Here is a 23,200-nt window from a genome sequence, read left to right on the forward strand (position 1 = left end):
GTGTGGTTGCCTGAAAGTCAGATGACAGTAAGGGGAAGACATTATGCCAAGCTTTCCTTTTCCCTCAGAGATGGGTGTGTGGGAAGGAAAAGTCCCCACAGTGTCCCTAAGGCAAGTCGTGGTGGTTTTGAGAGACACAAAGCTCACTGCCACAGTGCTATGCTCATACCACATCGCAGTGCAAGGAAGGAGACTTTCCCATGGATGCATGGGACACGTCCCTCAGACACAGCACGGCACCAGGATGTCCCCTCCTCTGAAAGCTCCTTCAAGACCTCAGCAGCCCCCTCCAGGGTTGGGACTTGGGTTTCCGGGGTCCCAGAGAATCAAGGTTGCATTTTTGCAACCTTGGTTGCAAACGACAAGGTTGCAAGTTGTAGGCTCTCCCTTTTCAAAAGCAGCTTCAGTCTGAACGTCATTCCAGAACCATTTGCCAACCTCTTTCTGCTCCTGACATCCCTGACAAGGTGGAGACAGGGCCTCTGGCACAGCCACCTCCACGGGGCTGTGCGGCCACCCAGCGAGCTGGTGTGACCCAGGCAGACCCACTGTCTACCATGGCATGATGCTCTGTGCAGCTTTCACATGGCCTTTGCTGAAAAGTACCCAGCCAAGATTTAAGAAACACAGCCTAGGCGTCCTGGTTCGTTTTGGTATTTTGAGCATCACAACTAGCAGCTGGGTTCGCAGATGTGCGCCTAATAATCACTGCTGTGCTCAGGTGGTATCCTAAAACAGACCTCACATAAGCAAAATTCTCCCTTATTTTACATACATTCGGCTTGCAGTTTTGAAAACAATAATCCTAGTTCTAACCTCTTCTCCACTGCTTCTCTTGACTCATTAAACTGAACATCTCACATAACATTTTTCAGATCTGTTATTTTGATTTCCAAAAATAACCATTTCTGAACTATACATCTCCCTACACTCAGGCTCTGAGCTGGCTGCCAGGGCTGGAGGCTGTGGTACAAGATTCCTTGGCAAAATCTGGTTGTGCCTTCCCCACGTAGCTGGAATAGAAACTGCCTGAGTGGACCTTGCAGCAGCAATGGACCAGAACGGATTGATCCCTGCAAAAGAAACTGCTTTTCCATAGGTACTCACGTTGTAAACGCGGGGTTGTATTTTGCACCAAGGTAGTAAGAGTAAAGGTTGAACATTCCAATCATGAAGGCCAGGAACACCATGATGAAGATGACCATGAACTTGAAGATATCCTTCACAGTCCTCCCCAGAGAGATCTGCAGGGGGCCGAAGCTTTCGTTGGCTGGAAGAATGTAAGCAATGCGGGAGAAGCTGAGTACCACAGCTATTGCATACAGTCCTTCTGAAATGATCTGAGGATCCGAGGGAAGCCACTTGTTCCTGGCTAAAACAATACACGTACATTAGGTATTAGTAATAAAAAGTGTTAGATGGAAGTTATGATGATAAATGACCCCTTTTCAAGACTGAATCTTGGTTTTGGCCTGGAGTTAAAGTAAAAAAAGGTTTGGAGCAACTGGTCACTGAAGTCCTCAGTATGCTGTACACATATGGGTGAGAAGAATCAGTTGTATTTTTCACATGGTTAAAATGAGAAAGGAGCAAGTCGCTGGGATTTACCAAAGTCACACAGCAAATAAATAGCTTGGCTTTTAATGAATTTGATATTTTCCGTTTTCTAGTTGAACATCAACTGTACTGTGATTTTTCTATCTGAAGCTCTTGAGATGAGAACCAAAACCACAACACAATGGAGTTTGGCTGTAGATTTGGATATGTGGCACGGTGCCAATATTTGGAAAGGAAGCATTAGGGAGACTGAGATCTCTGTCCCTACCATTAGATAAGAAAGTTAGGATTTGTTTGGATTATGCAGATATATCCATCAAGTGTGTCATTTTCATGTTATATTTAAATTAAAACCAATCCTTGCAGTCTAGTCACTCTAACAGTTTTACTTTAAAAAACTTCATGTTGATACCAGAAATGCATTCTTTATTTAATCTACTGAAAATTCGAACATTTATATTAATATAGCTTATAAGTGTCCTTGCATCAAGTGAGCTTCCTGATGAAAAGATTGTGACTCAGAGATAAAACATGTCACATTTTTAAGGACACAGCAGTAAACCGAGGCATTATTTTCAGTAATCTGACCCAAAGGAAAAGTAGCAGATGGAGGAATTCACAGAACCTTGTTGTGACATACTGTTCTGGACCTTTTGCACCTTTGTATCATGAACTCACTTTAAATGAGTCAAACCAGAGAGAGGAAAACCTCAACATCACCTCGGAGGCCTCTTGCTTGTCTGGGCAGGGAGAGAGAGGCTCATCTTCAGAGGGGACACACCAAGCAAGAGGCTGAGCTGGTGGGACCAGCTCACGGACCCGCCAGCGAGCCTGTGGGGTCAGGGCACGTGTCTCTGGTGCCACATGGTGCACGTCTACAGCGGATGAAGCCTGCTGTCCCAGATCTTCCTCTCCAGCCCAAGCACATCACTAGAATAACTACTGTACAACCCTAGGGAGCAAATGGCGCTCCTTTGTGCCCAGCCCTTTAGCTCCTGCAGAACCTCTGCGAGCAAAAATCTCCATGGATTGCATTTAAGTGTTGCAGAGGCATGCAATGAATCCAGTCCCCATGCTGGGGTGCAAAGTTCTAGTCATTTGTGGATATCAAAGAAAAACCATTTCAGCCATCAAAAATAATGTTGTCAATAATGTTGACTGCTTGCATTTCCAAATGTTAGCGCTTATAGATGATACAGGCTCTCCAAAAAATAAAGTTCTTCTGCTGTAGGAGCAGCAGCTTATGGGTGTAATTAGTGTTTGTATATATACATATATATATATGTATACAGGTGTTGGATGTAACAGGTGCAGAGTGCAACAACCATTAGAAGCGCAGCTCCAGATCATACGTTTGTTTATACATCTCCCCCCTCTCACATCTGGAAAACTAAGCAGGTTCATTCACCTGTAATTTAAATTATATTCTGCGCATTCCCAGTTCCTGATTATCTGTTGCTCGAGCCATTTTGTCGGGATGTGATTGACCTGAATGTAACCTTAGCACAAGATCAGAGACTGAATAAGGCTCAGGTCTCAATTCCTTTCTGACTATTTAGGAAGATGGCTGGAATGGGTAGATCTGAGAAGAATAATTTGGTTTAATTAGAAAAAAACCTACATAAATATCACAAACAGAAAGCTGCTTTCAGCATTGTCACACATTAGCCTAAAAGAAGAGGAAGCATTAGATAGCAAAAAGCATCTTACCATAAGTAAAGTAAGCAACTTCAGGGGGAAGGGTGACATTATTGAGGTCATCATCTTGAACGTACTGATCTACGTACTGTTGTGCTTCAGTTGCTTTGAGAAAAGCCATGAACCTGGCGGTGAATGATGCCACGAAGATGGACAGCATCCCAAAATCCAGCAGGTTCCAGAGATGCACCACATATTCGCGTGGACCCTCTTCCCAGATCTCCTTGCACTCTGACCATATCATGCCTGTGGAAAGGCCAGAGCATGTTTAATTGGCAAACACAGAAGGTGCTTTTTGTATTGACAGACCCTTTTTCCTGGCTAACAGTGGCTTCTAAGACCAAAGCAAATAACTCTTCAATTGAGCTGAATTTCTTGAGAAGAGTTCATATCATCTTTTCTTAAAGATTATTAAAAACTTTAAGATTATATGTCATTTTGTGCAGATGAGGTAGAAATTTCAAAATTTCACTATATAATTCAATGGTAAAGTAGATTTCTGGTGATGTCAGAGAAAGCACAGTTCAGAAATACTGAAGGCATTAGAAAATTCTACTGCTGATCTATTTGGAAAAAATGTAGATTTCCTCTCTTGTGCCCAAAATCTCCTTGCTAAACAGAGCGACTGCAGATGGTATGGCTTGCTCTGCTGGTTTTCCCAAAAACAGTGGATGGGTCCATTTTGAGAACGGAAACAGATCTTCGTGAGAGAAAATCTGATCCAGAAGTAAGTATAATATGATCAAAGGTAAGACAGAAGTTCTGCCCTTCCAGTACTTTTCATAAAGTTTTATATATAAAATAATAATGAATTTCCATACATTAAAGTCTGATCTACCACTTTGAAAACGCTGAGTTTAGCCTGAATTTAGGATCCTTCTGACAGTAGACTTACAGACAAACCTAAATGCCAAACCCAGAAAATTCAAACGTTTTGACATCCATGTTCTACTGGAAGTGCTGGGGAGGACAAGTGAGTTCAAAGGGCAAACTGAAGCCAAGAGCTCAGGTCAAATTCACCAACTTTCAATCACAGGAAGGGTCCAGGCCCAAAATCATGCTTCTGAATAGTTAAAATATTGGAATATTTAACCCACTGGTAAATATTTCCTGCACTCTACCAAATTCTGTTTCTACAGCAGCAGCAAAATTCACGTGCAATCAAGCAGGAGCAGTGCCTGCCAGTTTGTATGTGGCCTCCTGCAACCCTGTCCTTTTTGTGAACTCTTCTTCATTCTCTTTGCTGGAAGCTGTCGTGGTGTGGCATGTCAATGCGTTTGCTCAGCTACTTCAGAGACTCCTGGAAGCACATGGTGTCCCAAGAGGCAAAAGCTGGGTTATAGGGAAGGAAACAAATCGGCGTGAATCTAGCTGGAGGGAGAATGAAGAACTGCCACTGTCAGTCCTTGTGCACAGGGAAGGATTTGAGACAAAAAGGGAAGCTAAGCTATCAATCTCATCAGTGGCCAAGGCACAGCTAGCCTGTGACCTCCATAGCCCTGGAATCTCCAGGCAGGTCCTTGAAGCTGTACCCTGATATAGGTCATGCCTCATATAGATCTGTTTTGGGAGGGAGCCTGAGGTCTGCTGGGTGCTGAGCAGAGCCAGAGGAGGGCAGGAGAGGAGACTACCAGCTCTTCTCTTTGAGTCCACAGGTGCTTGGCAGGAGCTTCATCCCAAGCCGTCATTCACCATGAATAATAATATTCTTAATAATATTCTTAATAATAAATTGTCTAATGGAGAAGGTGGAAGAATTGGTTCCTCAGGAACGGTCCCAGAGTGAGGATGAAATATTAAAGAAATATTTCTAGCTAAAAACAAAAAAAGGTATCCCAGAAGTGATAGATAGGAGACATTAGACCTACGCATTACACGTGCATGCTGTACAAAAGTACTAAAGCACTTCAGGAAATATCACAGGCATAGTAACGCTGCCGACCACAGTACTTGTCCACCGACACCCAGAAATGTCTTTTCTGGTTTAAATATTAACTCTCCCATCCAAATTGATTTCTAATCTTGGTTACTTAATATACCTAAGTCACAGATTAATGAAGTAAGGAACGTCTAAAACTGAGTAGACTGACTAAAATTAGAATCATTCTGTGAAAGTATCACACTATTGGCCTATAATTTACATCATTCTTCTTTCCAGCTGTGTGGCAATCATTTTTTATCTATACATATGGAAAAATGTCTATCCAGGACAAGTAGAAAAGTTGCAGTAATTATTCGGCCAGTGCTACTGGGTAATTGTATATATACATTGTGAGGGAGTAATTCAAAGCTTCTCCTTAAGCAAAAATACTGAAAAGAGGAAAAGCAGCTAAAATTTAGGGGATGGGACGTAAGATGGGATGTAAGAAGAGAAATAAGGGAAAGCAACTAGGCAAAGCAAATTTGCCAGGACGTGATTGCATTTTAATATGGTGTTTCTGAGGCCCCTGGTGGCTCTGGCAGAGGTCGTTTCCCTGAGTTTGATGCACAGAGAGGTGGGATATGAGCAGCTTCTGGTCTCCAGCTTCTGCAGGTCTCTTGTGCCTGTTCTCCCACAGCGGGGATAATCAGAAATATCACCTTGGTGGGCATTTCTGGTTTCAGCAGGGGAAGGAGAGTCAAGCTACAGGCACAACCCATCTGGAAGAAAAATGGAAGTGTACAAGAAGTGCTGTTCACCACCTGTGCACAAAAAGGAACAGTTTGTCAGATTTTTATATCCACTGGCCTGGTACATAAATCACGAGCAGCTGTTGTTGGAGAGCCGCTTTTGAGCCTTCCTGGATCTGCCAAAGGCTGTTGGATTAAGAAATAGAGTTGTGCTCAGACTGAGTCTACTCAGAGCTTAACTGTTACCTTGGCTGCTTTCGCAGTGGGGATTGTCTCTCTAAATGAAACCTCCCTGCTTTCAGCACACCCTTTTGTCCGTATTGCTCATCCCAACCTTCCTCACTTGAAGGCAAGAGATGGGAGGACCTGGCCATAGGGGGAGAGGTGGCCAAGGCTTACAATGACTCACAGATGCATGAGCCAAAATTGCCATGCCCCATGTACGAAGTGGCAAGTTCTCCTCTCAGAGCATCGTGGGATTTCTCTGCGCAAACTGGTTTATCATCTGCAGCCCTTGAATGCTTGTTCATAACAAAGAGGAGTGAGACCAAAAAGTCATTCTCCCACCTAAAACGCTGTTGTTTATCTGAATGTTTATGGGGATGTTAAATGGGCTACTAACACTACCCGGCTGATCCAGTGATGGCCAACAGCCATTTCAGAGATGCAGTCTAATGGAGATTAAAGCCTCTGATATGGATTTTTGGAGCAGGATGAAGTGCTTGCTTGGCAGAAAGTCACTGCTTTTGCTTGGTTTAGTCCATTGCTCGCTTGCGTTACAAATAGTTGGGAGCAGGAGATAGCAATGGTATATTTTTGCATAACTCCAGTCTGAAAAACTCCTACTGGTAGTTTTCTCTTAAAATATGCACACGTGGGTCAATTTTCATATCTCCAGCAAGATTAATTGCAGGGAGTGCTATTACAGGTTGTGCTCACTCGTGGCCACACTACGCTATGCTAATGTACCACATTATCCTTGAATAAGACTATTCTGAACATGCGTCATAATTTTACGGTTGGCAGCCAGATAACTCAGACAGCCAATTTTCTCCCCAAAAAAGAACCAAGATCAGGGACCTGTAAACTGATTTCTCAAAAATAGTCTGCTATGGTTGGAACAAGTAATGTGTCATCAGCATTCATCATTGCTGCCACAGTACGAAGGAGAAAAAAGAAGGAACAGAAACAGAAGGAAGGGATTTACAAGCTGAGAATAAATAAAATTACACTTTTTGATTGTACCATGAATCGAAATGTAGGTAACACTCCTACGCTGTTGAGTCTGAAGACAGCAATTGCAGGTGTTGCCAAGCAGGATTAAATATGGTCATATATTTAGTATACAAGAGTTGGATTTATTACACTTCAACATATACTTACTGTCTCCTTACATTTGCCACTGTAGAAAAGCATGTCTTGGCAACTTTACCAGTGATATTTATCTATAACATTTGCTTTATTTAATTATATTTATACTTACATATACATACTTATAATACCTATAAGATTTTTGCGCCAAATGGCTGGGCTGTCAGCCACCGTTAGTGCTTTTAGGGTCACATACAGGGCTCAGCAAGTGCCAAGTCCCCGTGCCAGCTGTCTGCAGGCCACGTGCACCAAACTTTCACCTTAGTATTGCTGAAATATTATTTGAAGTTTCATGTAGGCAGACAGGTAAAATGGCCAGAGAAGACTGTCAGTGCTGATGTAGGCAGTCATTAGAAAATCTCATTATATTCAGAACTCTGTACAATGAATCACCTTTCTTCTCCCAGAAAAGTGAAAACCTTCTCTTTAAATGAAATGTTTTCTTCTTCATCTCTCAGGAACTCACCAGGCAGACAGAAACCTACTGCCTGTGAGAAAAGAATACCTAGTCTAAAATCTAATCATCTCGTCCAACTGCTTTAATATCATTTTAAAAATATATCTTACAGACTTACTCTATCCAGTCTGGCATCTATTCAGTTTTTTCTGGCCTAATATCCTGTATGGGGTTCTGATTATTGCAGGGACAGGGAACAAAGAAATGGTGGCCAGGAAGTCAGCAGATAGAGCAGCCCTATCCTATTTTTCAGGGAGGTTTAACGCCATCAGTATTTATGGAACCTTGAAATAATTTGCTGCGAGAAAAGAATCAAAATCATGGTGATGAGTAAAAATAGATACAGAAAAGGTAGACAAAGATTCTGCAGAGATGACGAGCTCAATTTCCCAATAAATCCTTCTGAGCCTGTTTAGATTAGTGGTTCAAGGTAGCTGACCTGCCAGGAATTAATTAGACCTATAGGAAAAGCAATACATCTGAATTTGCCTAAAACTCCCTGGAAGTTTTACTTTTGCATGTGGCATACTTCTGCACTTGAAGGCTTCATCCACATGAGTCCCTACTTTACAGTTTTGGGATAACTTAATTTCCTTTTAAAATATAGGAGTGCTGTGCTGTCCTCTCACCAGTAACAATTTCATACTGTGAATTTCATAATAACCAACTCTTATTTACCTAGCAGTTTTTATCACTAGATCTCAGAATGCATTAAAAAAAAATAAATAACAATATTCCTATTTTGCAGATGAAGAAACTGAGGTTCAGTGAATTGTAGTAGGATCTCATGGCAGGGTAATAAAAAAGGCTGGTGATAACCCACATCCCAATAGACACAATTCTTACTGCTCACTTTAAATAGAGCAATGTCCTATAGTGAAGCTATAAGGTCCTATGACTATATTACCTTCCTTAGATGCAATGATTAAACCAACAGAGCCAAACAGACAACCTCTGTAGCATTCACCATGGAAAGTGGAAAATCAGGAGAGTGAGAATTTGCTAAGCACCATTCAATATTTTCAAAAGCAGTGACCAAGATCAAAGTCTTCTTTGATCCTGTTTTAATCAAAACACTTCCATCAGCTTCTAATTTAACCTCATGGTTGTTTGTTTTTAGTTTTGTTTTTGGGTTTGTGGGTTTTTTTGTGTGGTTTTTTTTGTTGTTTTTTTTTTTTTTTCTTTTGTCTTGTCACTGTCTATCAAATTATTTCTAGTCACGTTGAATTTCCCTGGAGGACTTGTAGACATTTTGGTTTTGCTTACCCAATACCCACTTCATGATCAGCAATTCTGTCCATGAGAACTGAGTTGTTTTGACTCTAAATATTTGTTTTGGATGATCCGTGATGGTCTCGTTGGGTAGATTTTTCACTCCTTCAAACCGATCTGAAGCATTCACTACTAACAGTCCAAGGAAGATTGTGAAAGAAACTGCATGTGCCACAAACTTCATGAAAGGACTTCGGAGGGTCCGTCCCAACTGCAAAGAAACATACACAAGACATAAGACTTTTTTTTCCCTCATCAACCTTCTGGAAGTTTTTTTCCTGTAAAATTTTGAACCATTTGTCCAAAGTGAAAAAGATTCAGAAATGAATTCTAAATCATGAACTAAATGGAGTTTAGATTTATTCACGTTTTTCTTTGCTAATTCTAGACGTTATGCATTGCAGTTCAAGTTATGCCCTTTGGATAATTTTTCTATGCATGGAAGTATCTTATATTTCTCCTTTATAGTCACATATAATACTTAATTGTCCTGGCCATATGGCAAGTGGAAAATGAACAGACAGGACATTTATATGAGACAAGTTTGTGCGTATACGTGTTATATGAATGTAATCATGTGAGCCAACATAAATCCTAATGATGGGCCCACTTCTCATCCTTACATCATCATTACATGTTAATATCTTTTATTAATGCTGAATTCTTGGTTCATTAACGATGTGTAGGAAATAGCCTTCCGTTTAAAGATACTTTAGTAATGCTTTTAATATGCTTTGATATGATAGTCTTGTCTCATAATTACTACAAAAGCTGGAGATTCACCCCCCAGAACACAAGGATTTATTGCAATACATTAAGCCAAGACTCAGAGCAGCAGGTCTCTTCACTATAGCTAATATTTTTTCCGTTCTTCTTGAAAAGCTTTGTTTGCTAATTCATTTAAATAACACGCTTTTCATCTTACATTTTCTGTGATGTAAGAAAACCAGGAAGATGTTAGAGTAGAAGCATTTTTAGGAGTGCCTGTGGTGTTGACTCAATAGGCAGCAATGGAAGTGTCATCCTCTATGTGCCCTTTACAAAACAACCTCAAAGCAAAGGGGATTTTTTTGGCAGTATATTACTTGCTGATTAACTTCCCTTGATTACAAGGTATCCTCAAATTTTTCTTAATATCTACTGACTTGATCATAAAATTTCATGAGAATTATGAAAAAGAACTGAAAATGGAAATTCTCTGTTTTCTTATCTCCAATAGCAGCTTTGTTCAAAGGAGCCCAGGTCTCTGGTTATTGCAGGGCAGGAAATATTTTGAAAGCTGGGCTCTTTAGGTCTAGCAGAAATTTAAGGGAAGTCTTATGATTCTAGTTCTAATTTCTTTTTCTTCTCTGAATTGTTAAAATGCCAGCTAAATCTTTCATGAAGTTGACAGAATAGTAAATCCTATTGGAAAATTTGCATGTTTCTAAATACCGGAAAGACTTTCCAATAAAGAAAATGAAAGAAATCTGCTCTATCCCCGAGCCCTTATTAACATGCTTGCTTTTTTCTGAGGTCAATAAGGATGTCTTTAAGTGGGTAGATGTTGCACTGGATCAAAGCCCAAGTTTCCTCAATCTTGTCTAGGAATATTATGGCAGAAGTAGGAGTAAATGAAGTGTGTTAAACCCAATCACAACCCTTGTGCTGCTAGTTCACTCCTCTGCTGTAAACCTTGGTGTAATGTTCTCAATAGCTTTTTATGGCTGGCATTGGGTTGGCTTTACATTTTGTAGCAGAACTTGTATTTCTAGTACAGAGCTGATGTGGTGATGGGATATGTTTAAACAACGTCCCATACAGAAATAATCCCAGATGTTTTCCTCATATAATCTGTCTCAAAAAGCATGAGTAAAGCATAACAACAACTATGGGCACATGGGGCCTTACCAACAAAGTTTTAAGAAGGTGCATTTCCAGTCTGTGCAGGACTCATTTCTACCCTGACTTCACTAAAAGAGAAAAAAAGCAATTTTGGTTGAACCATGAATCCTCTCCAAATATTTTTTTTCCACTCCAGACTTTTTCTGGTCTCTATAGAAACTTAAAAAATACTGGAGACCTGAGATTAAAACAACATAGCCTTGGTTATCAGAGAACTAATCCCATGTATTACAGAACCAAATGAATTCTCTGGGTAATTTCACTTAGTTCTCTACTGATTTAACAGAAGTCTACTTTTAGTCAGCATTACTTCAGCATTTTATCCCTTTTATTACTGTGCAAACCTTACAATTTTTTTTCTTGAGCTGATGTTTTTCACATCTTCTCAGAAATCTGATTTTTAGTTAAAATCTACAGGAGGGGAAAGTGTTGACTAGAATATTCTGTAACAAAAAATAATGAAGCATCAATTCCTCCAGTCAGCCTAATGCTTCATGACAATAAGATATATTTTTCAAGCAACACGATACAGTTAAACTCAAGGTGTGTAACTACTTGGATGTATCAATTTTTCAATTACTTTTTTAAAATCAAAATATCATCCTTCATCAAACCAGGCTTGTGGGGAAGTGCCTGACTGTCACTGTTAAGACAGAAACGCTGACAGCCTGTGGATACAAAGGTTCGTTTTTAAGAGAACAGCTCATTTCATGACTTAGGACCCTGTCTGTATTATAAGAAAATAATGAAGCATACAGACATGTCAAAAAGAAAATATATAAAATGTGATAGTGAAAAAAAGTTTCCAAATGGAAATATATTTCAGCTCCAAGAGACCAGAACAAATACAGATAGAAACATCATAAAGAAAAAAGCCACGACTGTTTTCAGTACTATGTTCATAGTAGAAGCATGAAAAATATTGTTGTAGAAATTGTATGCAGCTTAGCGGGGGAGGAAAATACCCAGAGTAAAAAGGTACGGGCACAGCTTTAGGTGGAGTGAACCATTAAAGCTCCAGGGCTTAGATGATGCTGGCTCCATCCCAGCGGGACCTACAGTCCATAAATCCCCAGCATGGCCACGTGAAAGCCAGCGAACAGCCCAGGCAATGAAGGCTGTGTATAAATGGTCTCTGTTGTTGTAATATCTGAATGAGCACTTCGACCACCCAGAGCAGAATGGAAATACTTCTTGAAGTTCTGCAGACAGTCCAAACAGCCCTGCTTGCTCTTGTCATTGTCTTTTTGGGCAGCAGACTGTGCGATTTTTCCATTCTATCTCTTATCTTCTCTTTTGACCAACAGTGAAACGAGTTTTGGACACCAACATGTAAAGCAACGGTGCATTTCGGGGTCATGGCCTCTGTGACATGGATGAGTCAACACAGATATTCCAGGACAGGATGGGCTTACGCTCTGTGGGTCCTGTCAACAGCTTGTGCATCCAGAAATGAATGACCAACCTACACTAAAATTGGTTTTAGTAAAGACAGCTCTGTGCAACTGAACACAAAAGAAGACTTAAGAGTTTAGTTGCAAACTCCGGTTAATACCATGTACTAAATTTTCAAAGGTGGTATTTGTTGCGGTATATTCTAACTCCACAGATCTTTATTAAAGAAAAATTTCTGTTTGAGAGTAAAGGATTGAAAACATATTCCTTGCTAAGATAAATCAATGAAGGAATTATTTTGAGACATGAATTACTCTACTACCCTATGTGAAAATGCAGAATTTGACCAATACATCTTAAGAAAGTGACACACAATAGTATTGGCCAGGACAGTTCCTATAACCAGTATTCCAAACTACAGAAATTTCCTTCATTTTTCTCACTGTCTTAGCCCAGAAATGAGCCCCTGACTCATGCCTGGCCATGTGTGTGTCTTTTAAGTCAGACCTGATTTGATGTATGTTAAATATCTTAGCTGATTGTTAATACGGAAAAATTATTTAATTACCCGGTTGTATAACATCAAGATTGTTTCCATGACTTAAAAGCAAACAAAACGCTTGTAAAATTAACCGAAACAAAATGGGGCTGCTCAGAGCATCACACGCAATTCTTCTGTTAACATCACTGTCCTTTCAGCGGATATGCTGCCTGTGTAAAATTGTCTGCAATAACACGGTGAGAGGATACGAGGCTCATGCATGAACCCTCCGCTCTTGAACCAAATAATGACGATTTTGGGTGAGGTACCAGTTCATGGGGGAAAAACGCATTCATTATTCAGTTATTTCTATCACAGGCCCCAATCAAAAATCAAGACTACATTGTTCTGATCAATGCAAACCCATGCATTAAAAGACAATTCCTGCCTGAAAGAACTTGCAATTTGACTTTATGACAGAAGGCTAAGTATGGTTTTTCACAGTCTAAAGTGGAGTGAATAGAAAGGGACACTGAAAAATAAGAATGCACAAAAGTTTTAGTGTAATGAAATCACAGTCAATGAAAAGTTAAGTCCCCCTCCCTCCATTTTTTTTTAATTTTAATACACCTACCTCAAGAAATTAAAACCAAGTAACTTTCTCAATAATTTTTTATTTCTGCCGTAAGACTGATTTATTTTGAATCTGTTGCCTCACTTTTTTCCTTAGTTTTTATGCTTTTCATTTAAATTCTCCACTTATTTCTAGTCCAACTGTCCTCCCCACCTATTGCTATATTCCAATACAGCCTCTGCGATTCTGAGAATGCACCGCAAATGTTGCTGTTGGCTGGTGTGCCAACCCCTGGCACATTCAACAGAGGTGAAGGAAACGAGACAGCTTCATAAATCCCCGCTAGACTGAGCTCTGACAGAACCGAATCGACGTGGTAATTCCACACCTGAAGTCCCTCTATGACCTTACCAAAATCACCCACAACACAGCCCAGCTTTCACTTTGCTGTGTGCAACTCCAGAGTCCTGTCCAGTATTCATAAATGCTGTAAGGTTTTGTGTTGATACAAAAACCTTGAGAAAATGAAGTTACATTCCCAATTACTCTAAGAGAAAGTACTTTTCTTGGAAACGTTTTGGAGGACACCAAGGCTTAAACATGTTTTATTATCTCAGATGTTCTGGAAGACTGTTTTCAAAAGGTTTGTCTGATTGCACTAACATAAATCTTTTCAAATTGTAGTTTTTCCTTAATACCCATCCGTGGATCTATAATTTTTTTGGGCTTGACAAATTTAGAAAGGATTCGTCACTAGCTTTTAAAGGAAATGAGAAAAGATGCTTTCAAGACGGAATAAATTACCAGCACCAGGGGTAATTTTGATCAAATTTAAGTACCTCTGATAAGCCTCTTGCTGAAAACCTCTACCTTGTAATGGATGATATTGCTGGCTATTCCTGAATGTGAAATGATCTTCTTCCCTGACACCCCTTTATTCTGTGGCAAGAGTAGTGAAAAAGCTATTTATCACTCAGCCACACACCTATTTATCTCCACTTGCTTGAGCAGACTCTTTCAGGATGGAAATCTCACTACAGATTTCATACCGGCAACAGCTTAAGCTTTTACCTAAGCTAATGGTTGGCTCTGGTTCTTTGACCTCTAGGTCTTGGCAAAACTCTCCTGCTCCATCTGATGCTGTGAGACACACCACAGCCATATTTAGGTACAGCAGCTTTCCAAGTTTCATCAGCTTTTCCCTCAAAACCATAAAGATTGTATGATTGAGTCTAGTCTTCCCTGCAGCACTAAGCAGTCCCCTGGGGCTTGCCAGAGTTTCAGGCACATGTGCCATAAAAATGCTCCGTTAACAAAAAAATTTAAGATGAAAAAGAAAAAGGAAAGGGAAGAAAGGAGCCCTGAAGAAGGAAGAAACCTGCAACAGAAACTACTTAACAGGAATAAGAGTTTAAACATCAGAGGTGCTTTTTAGGGCAGCAAAGCTCTTCTCCTTTACTTGTTCACCAGTTTGGTGGTTCTTCTATTCTTTCTTCACCCCACTCCCACAATGTTATCTCCTATCCATTCCTTGTTTTTCCTATTCTTTTCTCATCATCCACTGACTCACCCTCTTTTCCCCCCACTCCACCTTCATTACCTGCAAAGAGGAACCTCAAACCCTGCCGAATATCTCCATTTGTGTCTACCGAGCAACACTTCAGGTTTGCTCTCCTCTGGGAGAGGGCAAATCTGGGGCAATCGTAGAGGACAGCATGAATCACTTTCCAATGGCATTACAGAAAAATATGGGACTTCATTCCAGGCCCTGGATAAAAATGACCATAAAAAACATGCACCTTAATAAGTTTGTACCTTGCTGCAGGGAGCGATCCAGTAGGCTATGGCGAGGAACGGCAGGCCAATGGAGACCCCAAAGACAGCCAAGAACTTCACAGCTATTGATTGCTGCCGTAAGCCTGAGAGGTTTTCATACCACATGGTGAGCAATTGCTGCTGGCAGTTGGGGTGAGCAACAAACTGTGAAAGAAACAGAAATAGAAGTATCAGCAGCATTGTCTGAAGAGGAGGAGTTTTCAGTGAATAACCTGCTGAACTTGCCAGTGGAATGAGAGAGTGGTCCAACAAAGTTTACGGTGTCACAGACAGGAAACCGCAAACCAGGCACCCAAAATCCCCAGGTACTGGCAGAACGTGTTTCACTTCTGCTTCTTGTCTTCTCTAGATAAAAGTTTTCTTAGACAGCAGACCGTCTAGGCCAAAACTCAACATCCGTCAGTGGCCAGCACTGACAAAGTGCCTCTGTGGGGTCAGCATTTACATCTGAGACAGTCTACATCGAGATTCAGAAAAGACAGAGAGGCAGTTTGATATCAAGCTGAAAAACACCTCTGATAACTTGCTAAAGATGTTGAAATAGCAGCTTAACACAGTACTAATATGACATTGCTCTGTTCACTGCACATGGACCCAAAGCGAACCATTCTGCACGGTTCTCCTTCTCCTGTAAACTAGAAGAGGTCTGGCTGGTATTTTGCTGCTTTAAATGCTTTATCTCTGATTACCTTTCGAAAAAATGACAGCTTATTCTTTACTGATTGGACAAAAAGACAAATTTAAAAGCAGAAGGAAAAGCTGTGGTGCTCTGGTACAGAAAGTACATGTTTTGTATCCTGTAACCGAGACTCTTCTTCGGTTTATTGTTCAGAGGAAAAAGAAAAGGGGAGCAGCAGACAACTGAAAAGGGCAATTTCTTAATGGTAAAATCACAGCACCACTGGATCCCACAGAAGAGTTTTATAATCAAAGATTAAACTTCTTTATTTTATATTGTTCTTCAGGGTGATTGAATTTAGAATGTGACTATCTTTAATCACAAAGAAAGATAATTAAAAGGAAAAATAATTGAAAGGAAAGAGGAAAAATAAACATGTTGCTAATGCAGCTGATTGCATTAGCAGAACTGAGTGTTTCGTTTATGACTTTTGTGGGTGAATAGATGTTCTTAGGAGGGCAATGTAAAACCTTCCACTACTTCAAAAAGCAGAAATTTCTGGAGGCGAGGAGGAGGGTGAAGCAGGTAGAGAGAGAAAGAGAGAAGGAAAGCAGAGGCTACTGGGGGGTTTGTTGCTGCTGTTGCCCCTACTTGGCTGGGTGGCTGTGGACCATGTCTGGCACCTGCCCCATTGCCCTGCTTCAGCCCTTCCAGCTGCAACCACCTGCAGGGATTTCAGTCTGTAGTTTCATTGGGACTGAAAAGTAGAGAAAATTCTGACTGCGCTTTCATCTTCACTATCTGTGAAATGATGATCAAATCAGGAATTTAATGGACTCTTTTCTAGACGTTTGCATAATAAAAAAACCCGTTACTGGGAGTTTAAATGATCAGTTCATTGCTAGTGCAGAATGAAATACAGTTGCACAGTAATTAGGATTGCCGTGGAATAACGCATTTTCTTCTTTAACAGCACATTAGCAGCTATTTAAAAAGCACTTCAGATGAATCGGGCTTTGGGGCCTGCATTTCTCAAAAATTAAAAAATAGAAAATAAGACTTTACCCCTTCCACTGAATAAATCAATCAGAGTGAAGAAATTTGATAGGTACTTTTAACCGCCTTTGTCTTTAGAATTTTTCCTGGAAATATTAAGTTTTTTAATATGTTTTATTTTAAGCTGCTTTCAAAAAAGCCAAAGCTTTCAGAAAAGATAAACTATAAGCCATCAGTCCCAGCCTTTCTGAGCATTTGAAGTTTAAGTTTGAGGTGATGACAGCAGCATTGCAAGGAGGCATTTCCTAACGCCCAGTGTTTGTGTTTGTGCTAATGCTGCTAGGGGTTATTATCTTTCTGGCAAGTGGACAGAAAGAGAAAGTGGAAGGAAGCTAGACGGAGAATTGATTCCCTTTGTAAATTTTATTTTCAGATATGATGAATTCAACAGCAATTGTAGCAACTCGTGGAAAGGAAAATTACATTGGTAGATGTGCAGACTTCTGAGATGAAGGGCCAAAGCAACAGCCAGGCTTCCTCCTGCTCTTGTAATTGCTCACCGCATTATGAGAATTGATTCAGACAAAGAAATTCAGTTGTCCTTGGCAATGAGACAGTCAAAGACTTTTGCTGGTTGGCATTTCAGAGAATCCATCAGACATTTTAATCTGTTCGTTGTTTCACTCTGTCTGGGAAGAGTTACAACAAAAATACAAATATAGGAAAATGGAGAAGGAATTGCCATAAAGCCCAGTTCATTGGAACAATTTATTTTTTACAAGGCAATGAAGATTGGCAGCATGCCATAGAGCCTTGATGGTGCTCATCTTAGTTCGATTATTACAAAAATGAGGGAAAAAGTAAGATCAGGATAAGAAAGACAAGAGCATGAATGAGTTTTGATCTGTCATTTGCTTACAGCAAGCAGTAGAGTTTTTCATTAGGTTGGCTGCATCAGATATTAATGAAATATGCAGTGACCCTTAGACAGTGCCAACCCCCTCTCTACCAAAATTTCAGAAATTGATCTTAGATCTCATCGGAGAAGTTACAGAGCCATTTAACATTCTCTCTTCTCTGGGAATGGGCACTGACACCAAGTTAAAGATTACACTAATGCTTTGCTTAGTGTCATAGGCACAGGAAAAAAAAAAAAAAAAGAGTTTGAGACCAAAGCTTCAAGGCAGAATATTTCAAAGTGTAATGAAAAACGGTGATGCGGTATATTGAATTTCAGAGGCCTAAATGGTGCATTGCTTTTTCAAAGTTCCCAGTGAATGCTATTTCCCTTTCTTCAGTACTGGAAAATGAGGCTAGGAGGCTTTTAGGGGGAAACTGTGGCTGCACAGACAGAGAGAAGGGCAGAAAGCATTGCAACAAGACCGATGTGGCCGGGACTGTGCAGAAGGGCAAGATATCGCTGATTGAAATGGAAGCACTGGCAGCGGAGGGGATTGCGTGAGTCCAAAAAGAGCCATTTAAAAGCACTAAGTGCTTTATCTCGTGGGCAAAGCGAGTCCCCTCCAAGCTGATAAAGGTAATGCATCAGGATCTGGGAGCTCAAGCAAAATGCTTTCCAATGCTTCTGCATTCGGAAACCGCAGTGGCAGCTTTCTGGCCCCATGGCATGGGGACCCCAATAGATGGCGGTGGTTTTTCCTTATAGCATGCATACCTCTATGATTTAGGAAGAAAACTGTGCTTCCCTCCAGCCTATCAGTTGCACATTTTTTTAAGTTAAAAAAAGTAAAAAAAAAAAAAAATTAAAATAAAGTCACACATCAATCTGAAGTACCAGCTCAAATAATGAAGCTGCCAAAGTGGTGGTTTTGAGAGCCACTGAAAGCCACAGGAAAATATTGACAGCTCCGAAAGCTGCTGTTCTGTGCTACAGGGGATTAAATGAGTGAAATGAATATTGTCTAGAATAAGGAAAGAATCTCTCAAAGCCTTCAGTGGGAATTCAAAGGGCCCAAAGGAACTGTTTTACACATAGAAATAAAGAGAATGTTTTAGAGACCACTGTGGATACCACATTGAACGATAACTTTTCTACATTGCTGTCTAATTTGATGTATGACAGCTCTTTCTCGTAGCTTATCATGTAGATGCATTGTGGGAAAGCACTTTACGACTCTCATGACAGAGTGAGATTTTTTCCTCAGTATACTTGTTCAAAAATGCATGAGTTTCACTACGCAGACAATAAAGTACCTTTATAGCTCTATAACTGTATAGGAAGTTACTTCTGATAGAAAACACTGTAACAGAGAGAATTTATTTTTTTATTTTCTATTAGATTGGACAGAGAAGAGGTCTGTGATGAGGACTCTGGTTACTGGTGCTGTTCAGTGTTAGCACTGGGGTTGCCTGAGCTCTCAGTGCTTAAGCACTGCTTAAACCCCCTGTACAAAACAGCCCATGGTCCCTACCCGAAGAGCACCTCTCTTATCCTGTGGCACATAACAGATAAGCTACAGCCAGGTGAAAAAAAATCCAGGAAATTCTTGGGAGTAGCAGACCGTGCTCTCACATCAAACAGAAGCGGGGAGGAGAAAAAAAAGAAAAAAAAAAAAAGATAGCTATCTTGGACAGAAAAATGCTGTCAGCAGAAATAAGGAAACTAATGGCAAGACAGGTATAAGGCAGACGTCAGCCTCAGATGATTGGAATTAATCGTGCAGAAAAAAAACAGTATCTTTTTCTATTACTGAAATAACTCTAATTCTATTATGAGTGCAGAAATCTACCATTGAGGCAAAAGAATGAACCACTCAGACAAGATCATCTTGCTTTGCTAATGTGCCCTACACTGAATAGCCAGGGGCTGAGGTAGGAAGGAAAAACTCATCAGTGAACCGGTGAAAACTCTTTAAAAACCTGCACGTCAGAAGTAACAACTCAAACTTGTGACTTTAACTTTCCTGCTTTCACAGAGATACTCCTGTCGTGTCCTCTCCCGCTCCCCCCTTCGCTGTAAGCCTTATAACAAACGCTGGCAAACCTCAGCAAACAAAAGCTGCAATTCAGATGAGCAGCGATGTGTTTCATCAGTGAGTAGAGCTAGAAAAGGAGCTGTATGAATAGATTTTCAGGAGAACTTTAGTAATGTCAAGAGACACTGGCAGGGGCAGGGACAAGCCATTTTTCTTTCCATCATGTAGCTGCGTCCATGCCCTTCGAACAACCTTTTTGGGTTCATTATTAAACATTTGCCTTTTGATGTATCTCATCGCTTCTGCAAGCCTACATTGATTAACACATTTTAAGCTGCAGCACCTGCTCACAGGAACCCCTGGTTGGGTGCGTAATGCTTCAAATGCCGGAGATCCTAGCGAAAACGCCAAAACCGTTTTGATGACTCATTTGAGTTGATCGTCACGCTGTGCCGCTGAATTACAAGGGAAATTGAGGGGCGCATCAAGCGGATTGTATGCGTGGCTTTTCCCATTTTGCGGGGGACGTCGCCAGGGAGCACCGGAGCTGTGCTCCTGCGGGGATCCACACGTAGGAAAAACCAGGTGGGATCTGAGCCACACACATTTGTGTGCTCTGAAAAGATGGGGGTGCCTACGTAGTATTAAGAAGAGTTCATGAGGCACCTGGCAGACAAAGGCAGGCTGAGCTGAGCTCTCCGTGCTGGTGTTGCCAGCAGGACTGACGCCAGCCCTGATGTGGAAGGTGAGTTGGCTTTTGCTCGGCAGCAGTGCTTGTGCTTGAGCAAAACCAGAGGTGGGAAGGGATGGAAAGCCGGGCTTACCCCTCTCTGCTGGTAGGCAACGCTGCGTTTCTCCCCCTGAAACCCTCATCAGAGGAGATATGAAATCATCCCTTTTCGCTGGGATGCTGAAGATGCTCTGGGAGGACCAGCAAACATGGGCAGGTGTGGAAGAAACTCAGGGAAAGGTGGAAGCAGGATATTACTGCTGTCCCCTGAAGGGTAAAAGCTGTCCTGCCATTTCACCAAAGAGGATCAGATAAATTAAAGGGTAAACACACACCCACAACAGAAGAAAAAGGCAATGAAAATATTAAAACAAAACATAACAACTCTGCTTTTAAACCTCTTCTAATTTTTGAAGATTCCTACAACATTTTAGGCATTTTTAAGTCTCAAAGCTTAAACAAAGAATCTGGATTTATACTGAAAAAAAATAATTTGCCTGAACTGAAACATACTGTTGTTGAATAACAAAACAAAACCAAACCTTGAAAAACAGTTTTTTGATCCCGTAAAAAACCCACCTACTTGCAGAGTCATTTCACCCGAAGCAGAGCAGGAGATGGAAAAAAGCTCAGTGGAAATTACTGAAGCTTGCTAGGAAATACGCAGCCCAGGAAAAGGCCAATATATGCATATGCCTTTTCTTATCTTCACCTTGTACTCTGTTCTGTGAGCCTCCAAGCGAACAAAGACACCTTTGTTTTGAAGAAACTATTCTGAGACACTTTAGCAGACGCAGATGGGATATAATACACTTATTTCGTTATCCAGAGTGCAGGAAAAAATCTGCCTTTAGCAAGTGGTTGTGCTATTAAACTATGACAAATGAGGTTGTCAGAGCGTAAACATGGCTGGAACTTTGCTCACTGCTGTTGTGCCTGATAACGGGTGCAAGTAAAATTGTAGAAAGTTTAAGAAAGAAATAGAAAACTACTTGCCCTATTATTTACGAATGAAAAATAATAAGTTCCAATCCAAATATCCATGCTGTGAGACTGTGACCTTTTCACAAAAGAGACCTGCTCTAATTATAGTTAAATTCTATCCATGGCCACAGGCCCAGTTTTTAAAACACTTTGCACAAAAGTAACCTTACAAAGGAGAGTAAATCAGCAGGTCCAAATTCCTTCATCCAGAAGCAAAAAAAGAATTTCATGGAACCCTGTTCAACTTGGATGAAAGACAACTCAACCGATGAAGACGACTTTCAATGGGATCTGACCGTAGCATGAAAAGAAACACAACATGAGAAAAGGTCCTCTGAGATTTTGCCATCGCTGCAGACACACAGAGAACGTGAAGCAAAGAAACGTCCCTGCCCTGAGGATTTCTGCAGCTTTCCCTCTGTCCCTGGGGTTCATCTGACTGTCTAATGGCATCACACACATATTCATGAGATTCTTGCTCATCCTGTAGGTGATCCTTATGACAGTCTTGGTGAATATTCAGACCTGATATCTGAACCATTTACAAACCCGGTAGCGAAGGGAAAAGGTTTGTATTTGTAGGCGGAGGCCCGATGAGCTGGAATTATCAGGACAAAATAAAAACAAATCATGCAACCTCGGTCTCTGATTTAATTCTAAGGCACAGAACTAGAAGTATTTATTATGGTTTTAGTAATAAATTACACCTTTGTAAAACCTTTCACATGCACCTTTCTTAACCAAAAAATCTTTCTTATTAGAGCCACTTCACCACGGGGAAATAGTTATTTGTCTCATATCCCGAGATAGCCACATATTCCCCAGTTTTATGGAAATCGAATATCTGGATCCATTTGCTGGTTGACCTGAGTTATCTAATCCAAAATTCTGTTTTTCATCACTTAAAACCTTAGCATAGCTACAGTTTACAACCACATCTCTTTGCTGCACCTCGGTCTGCTCTATAAAAGCAAGTGTGTTGTTTGGGATAGATCTTTTGCTCTTGGCTAAATCAGTGAGTACATTAACAGGAGCAGGATCTCACTTTGCAAAGGTGAGAAGAAGACAGAACCAAGGCAGTGAAGGTCATCCCAGCGCTTGTGTAATTGCCCCAAACGACCCGTGCGGCGCAGCTCTGTAAAGGAGACAGCGTGGTCCCATTAGAATGAGCAACGTGGAGAGAAACAGGATTTGACCAGGCACCGGAATGGTGAACAGGCACAAAATAAAACCCAATAAAAACAAATTAGTCTAATAGAAAACAAAAATAATGGGGTAAATGAAACTGCCAGGACCATTTCAAATGCAATTCGCCTGTTGATGGAAATGCTCTCCAGTGCTGAGTGAAAACACAAAATTAATAATCCTCTTAGTAGTGGAGGGAATGGAGGGGGATTTTTTTTGTTATTCTGTTACATTTTCAATTCACATGACATTAAATTAAGTCTGATATATTTGAGGTGTATAACTAGAAAATATAGACTTTATAAAAATTCTTTAATTGGTTCAGTTTAATCCTTGTTCTGCCTAAAATTTATTTACAATTTCACTTCCATGAGGCAGGATAGAGGCTCTTTTCTGTGCTAAGTGCTCTTCTGTAGGGGAGCGGATAAGGTGGTTGGCTCTTGAGCCAACTTCTGTTTCATATTCTAGTGGGCTGCGTGTTCTCTGAAGAGATTTATTGCTAATGTCTGGTTTCTCTTTTTTTTTTACATGTATGAATAAAACTTATCACTGAATCATTTATCTGAAAACAAGCAAATGAATTGGAAGTCCCAGCCTCTAACACAGCAGGGTTTT

General features: G+C 40.6%; 1 protein-coding gene across 4 annotated transcripts in view; it reads right to left on the reverse strand.

Moving 5' to 3' along the window:
- TRPC7 (transient receptor potential cation channel subfamily C member 7) overlaps window positions 1-23,200 on the reverse strand; it is an 81,758-nt gene that overhangs the window by 19,172 nt on the left and 39,386 nt on the right. For all 4 annotated transcript variants that reach the window (XM_063349487.1, XM_063349486.1, XM_063349485.1 and 1 more), the window contains exons 4-7: window positions 15,115-15,279; window positions 8,960-9,176; window positions 3,268-3,501; window positions 1,108-1,372 (exon numbers count right to left, since the gene is read on the reverse strand). In XM_063349487.1, the coding sequence (XP_063205557.1) occupies window positions 1,108-1,372; window positions 3,268-3,501; window positions 8,960-9,176; window positions 15,115-15,279 (881 nt within the window). The remainder of the gene's footprint in view (window positions 1-1,107; window positions 1,373-3,267; window positions 3,502-8,959; window positions 9,177-15,114; window positions 15,280-23,200) is intronic.

This window comes from Chroicocephalus ridibundus, chromosome 11 (genome assembly GCF_963924245.1).
Source record: "Chroicocephalus ridibundus chromosome 11, bChrRid1.1, whole genome shotgun sequence".
NCBI classification, from domain to species: domain Eukaryota; kingdom Metazoa; phylum Chordata; class Aves; order Charadriiformes; family Laridae; genus Chroicocephalus; species Chroicocephalus ridibundus.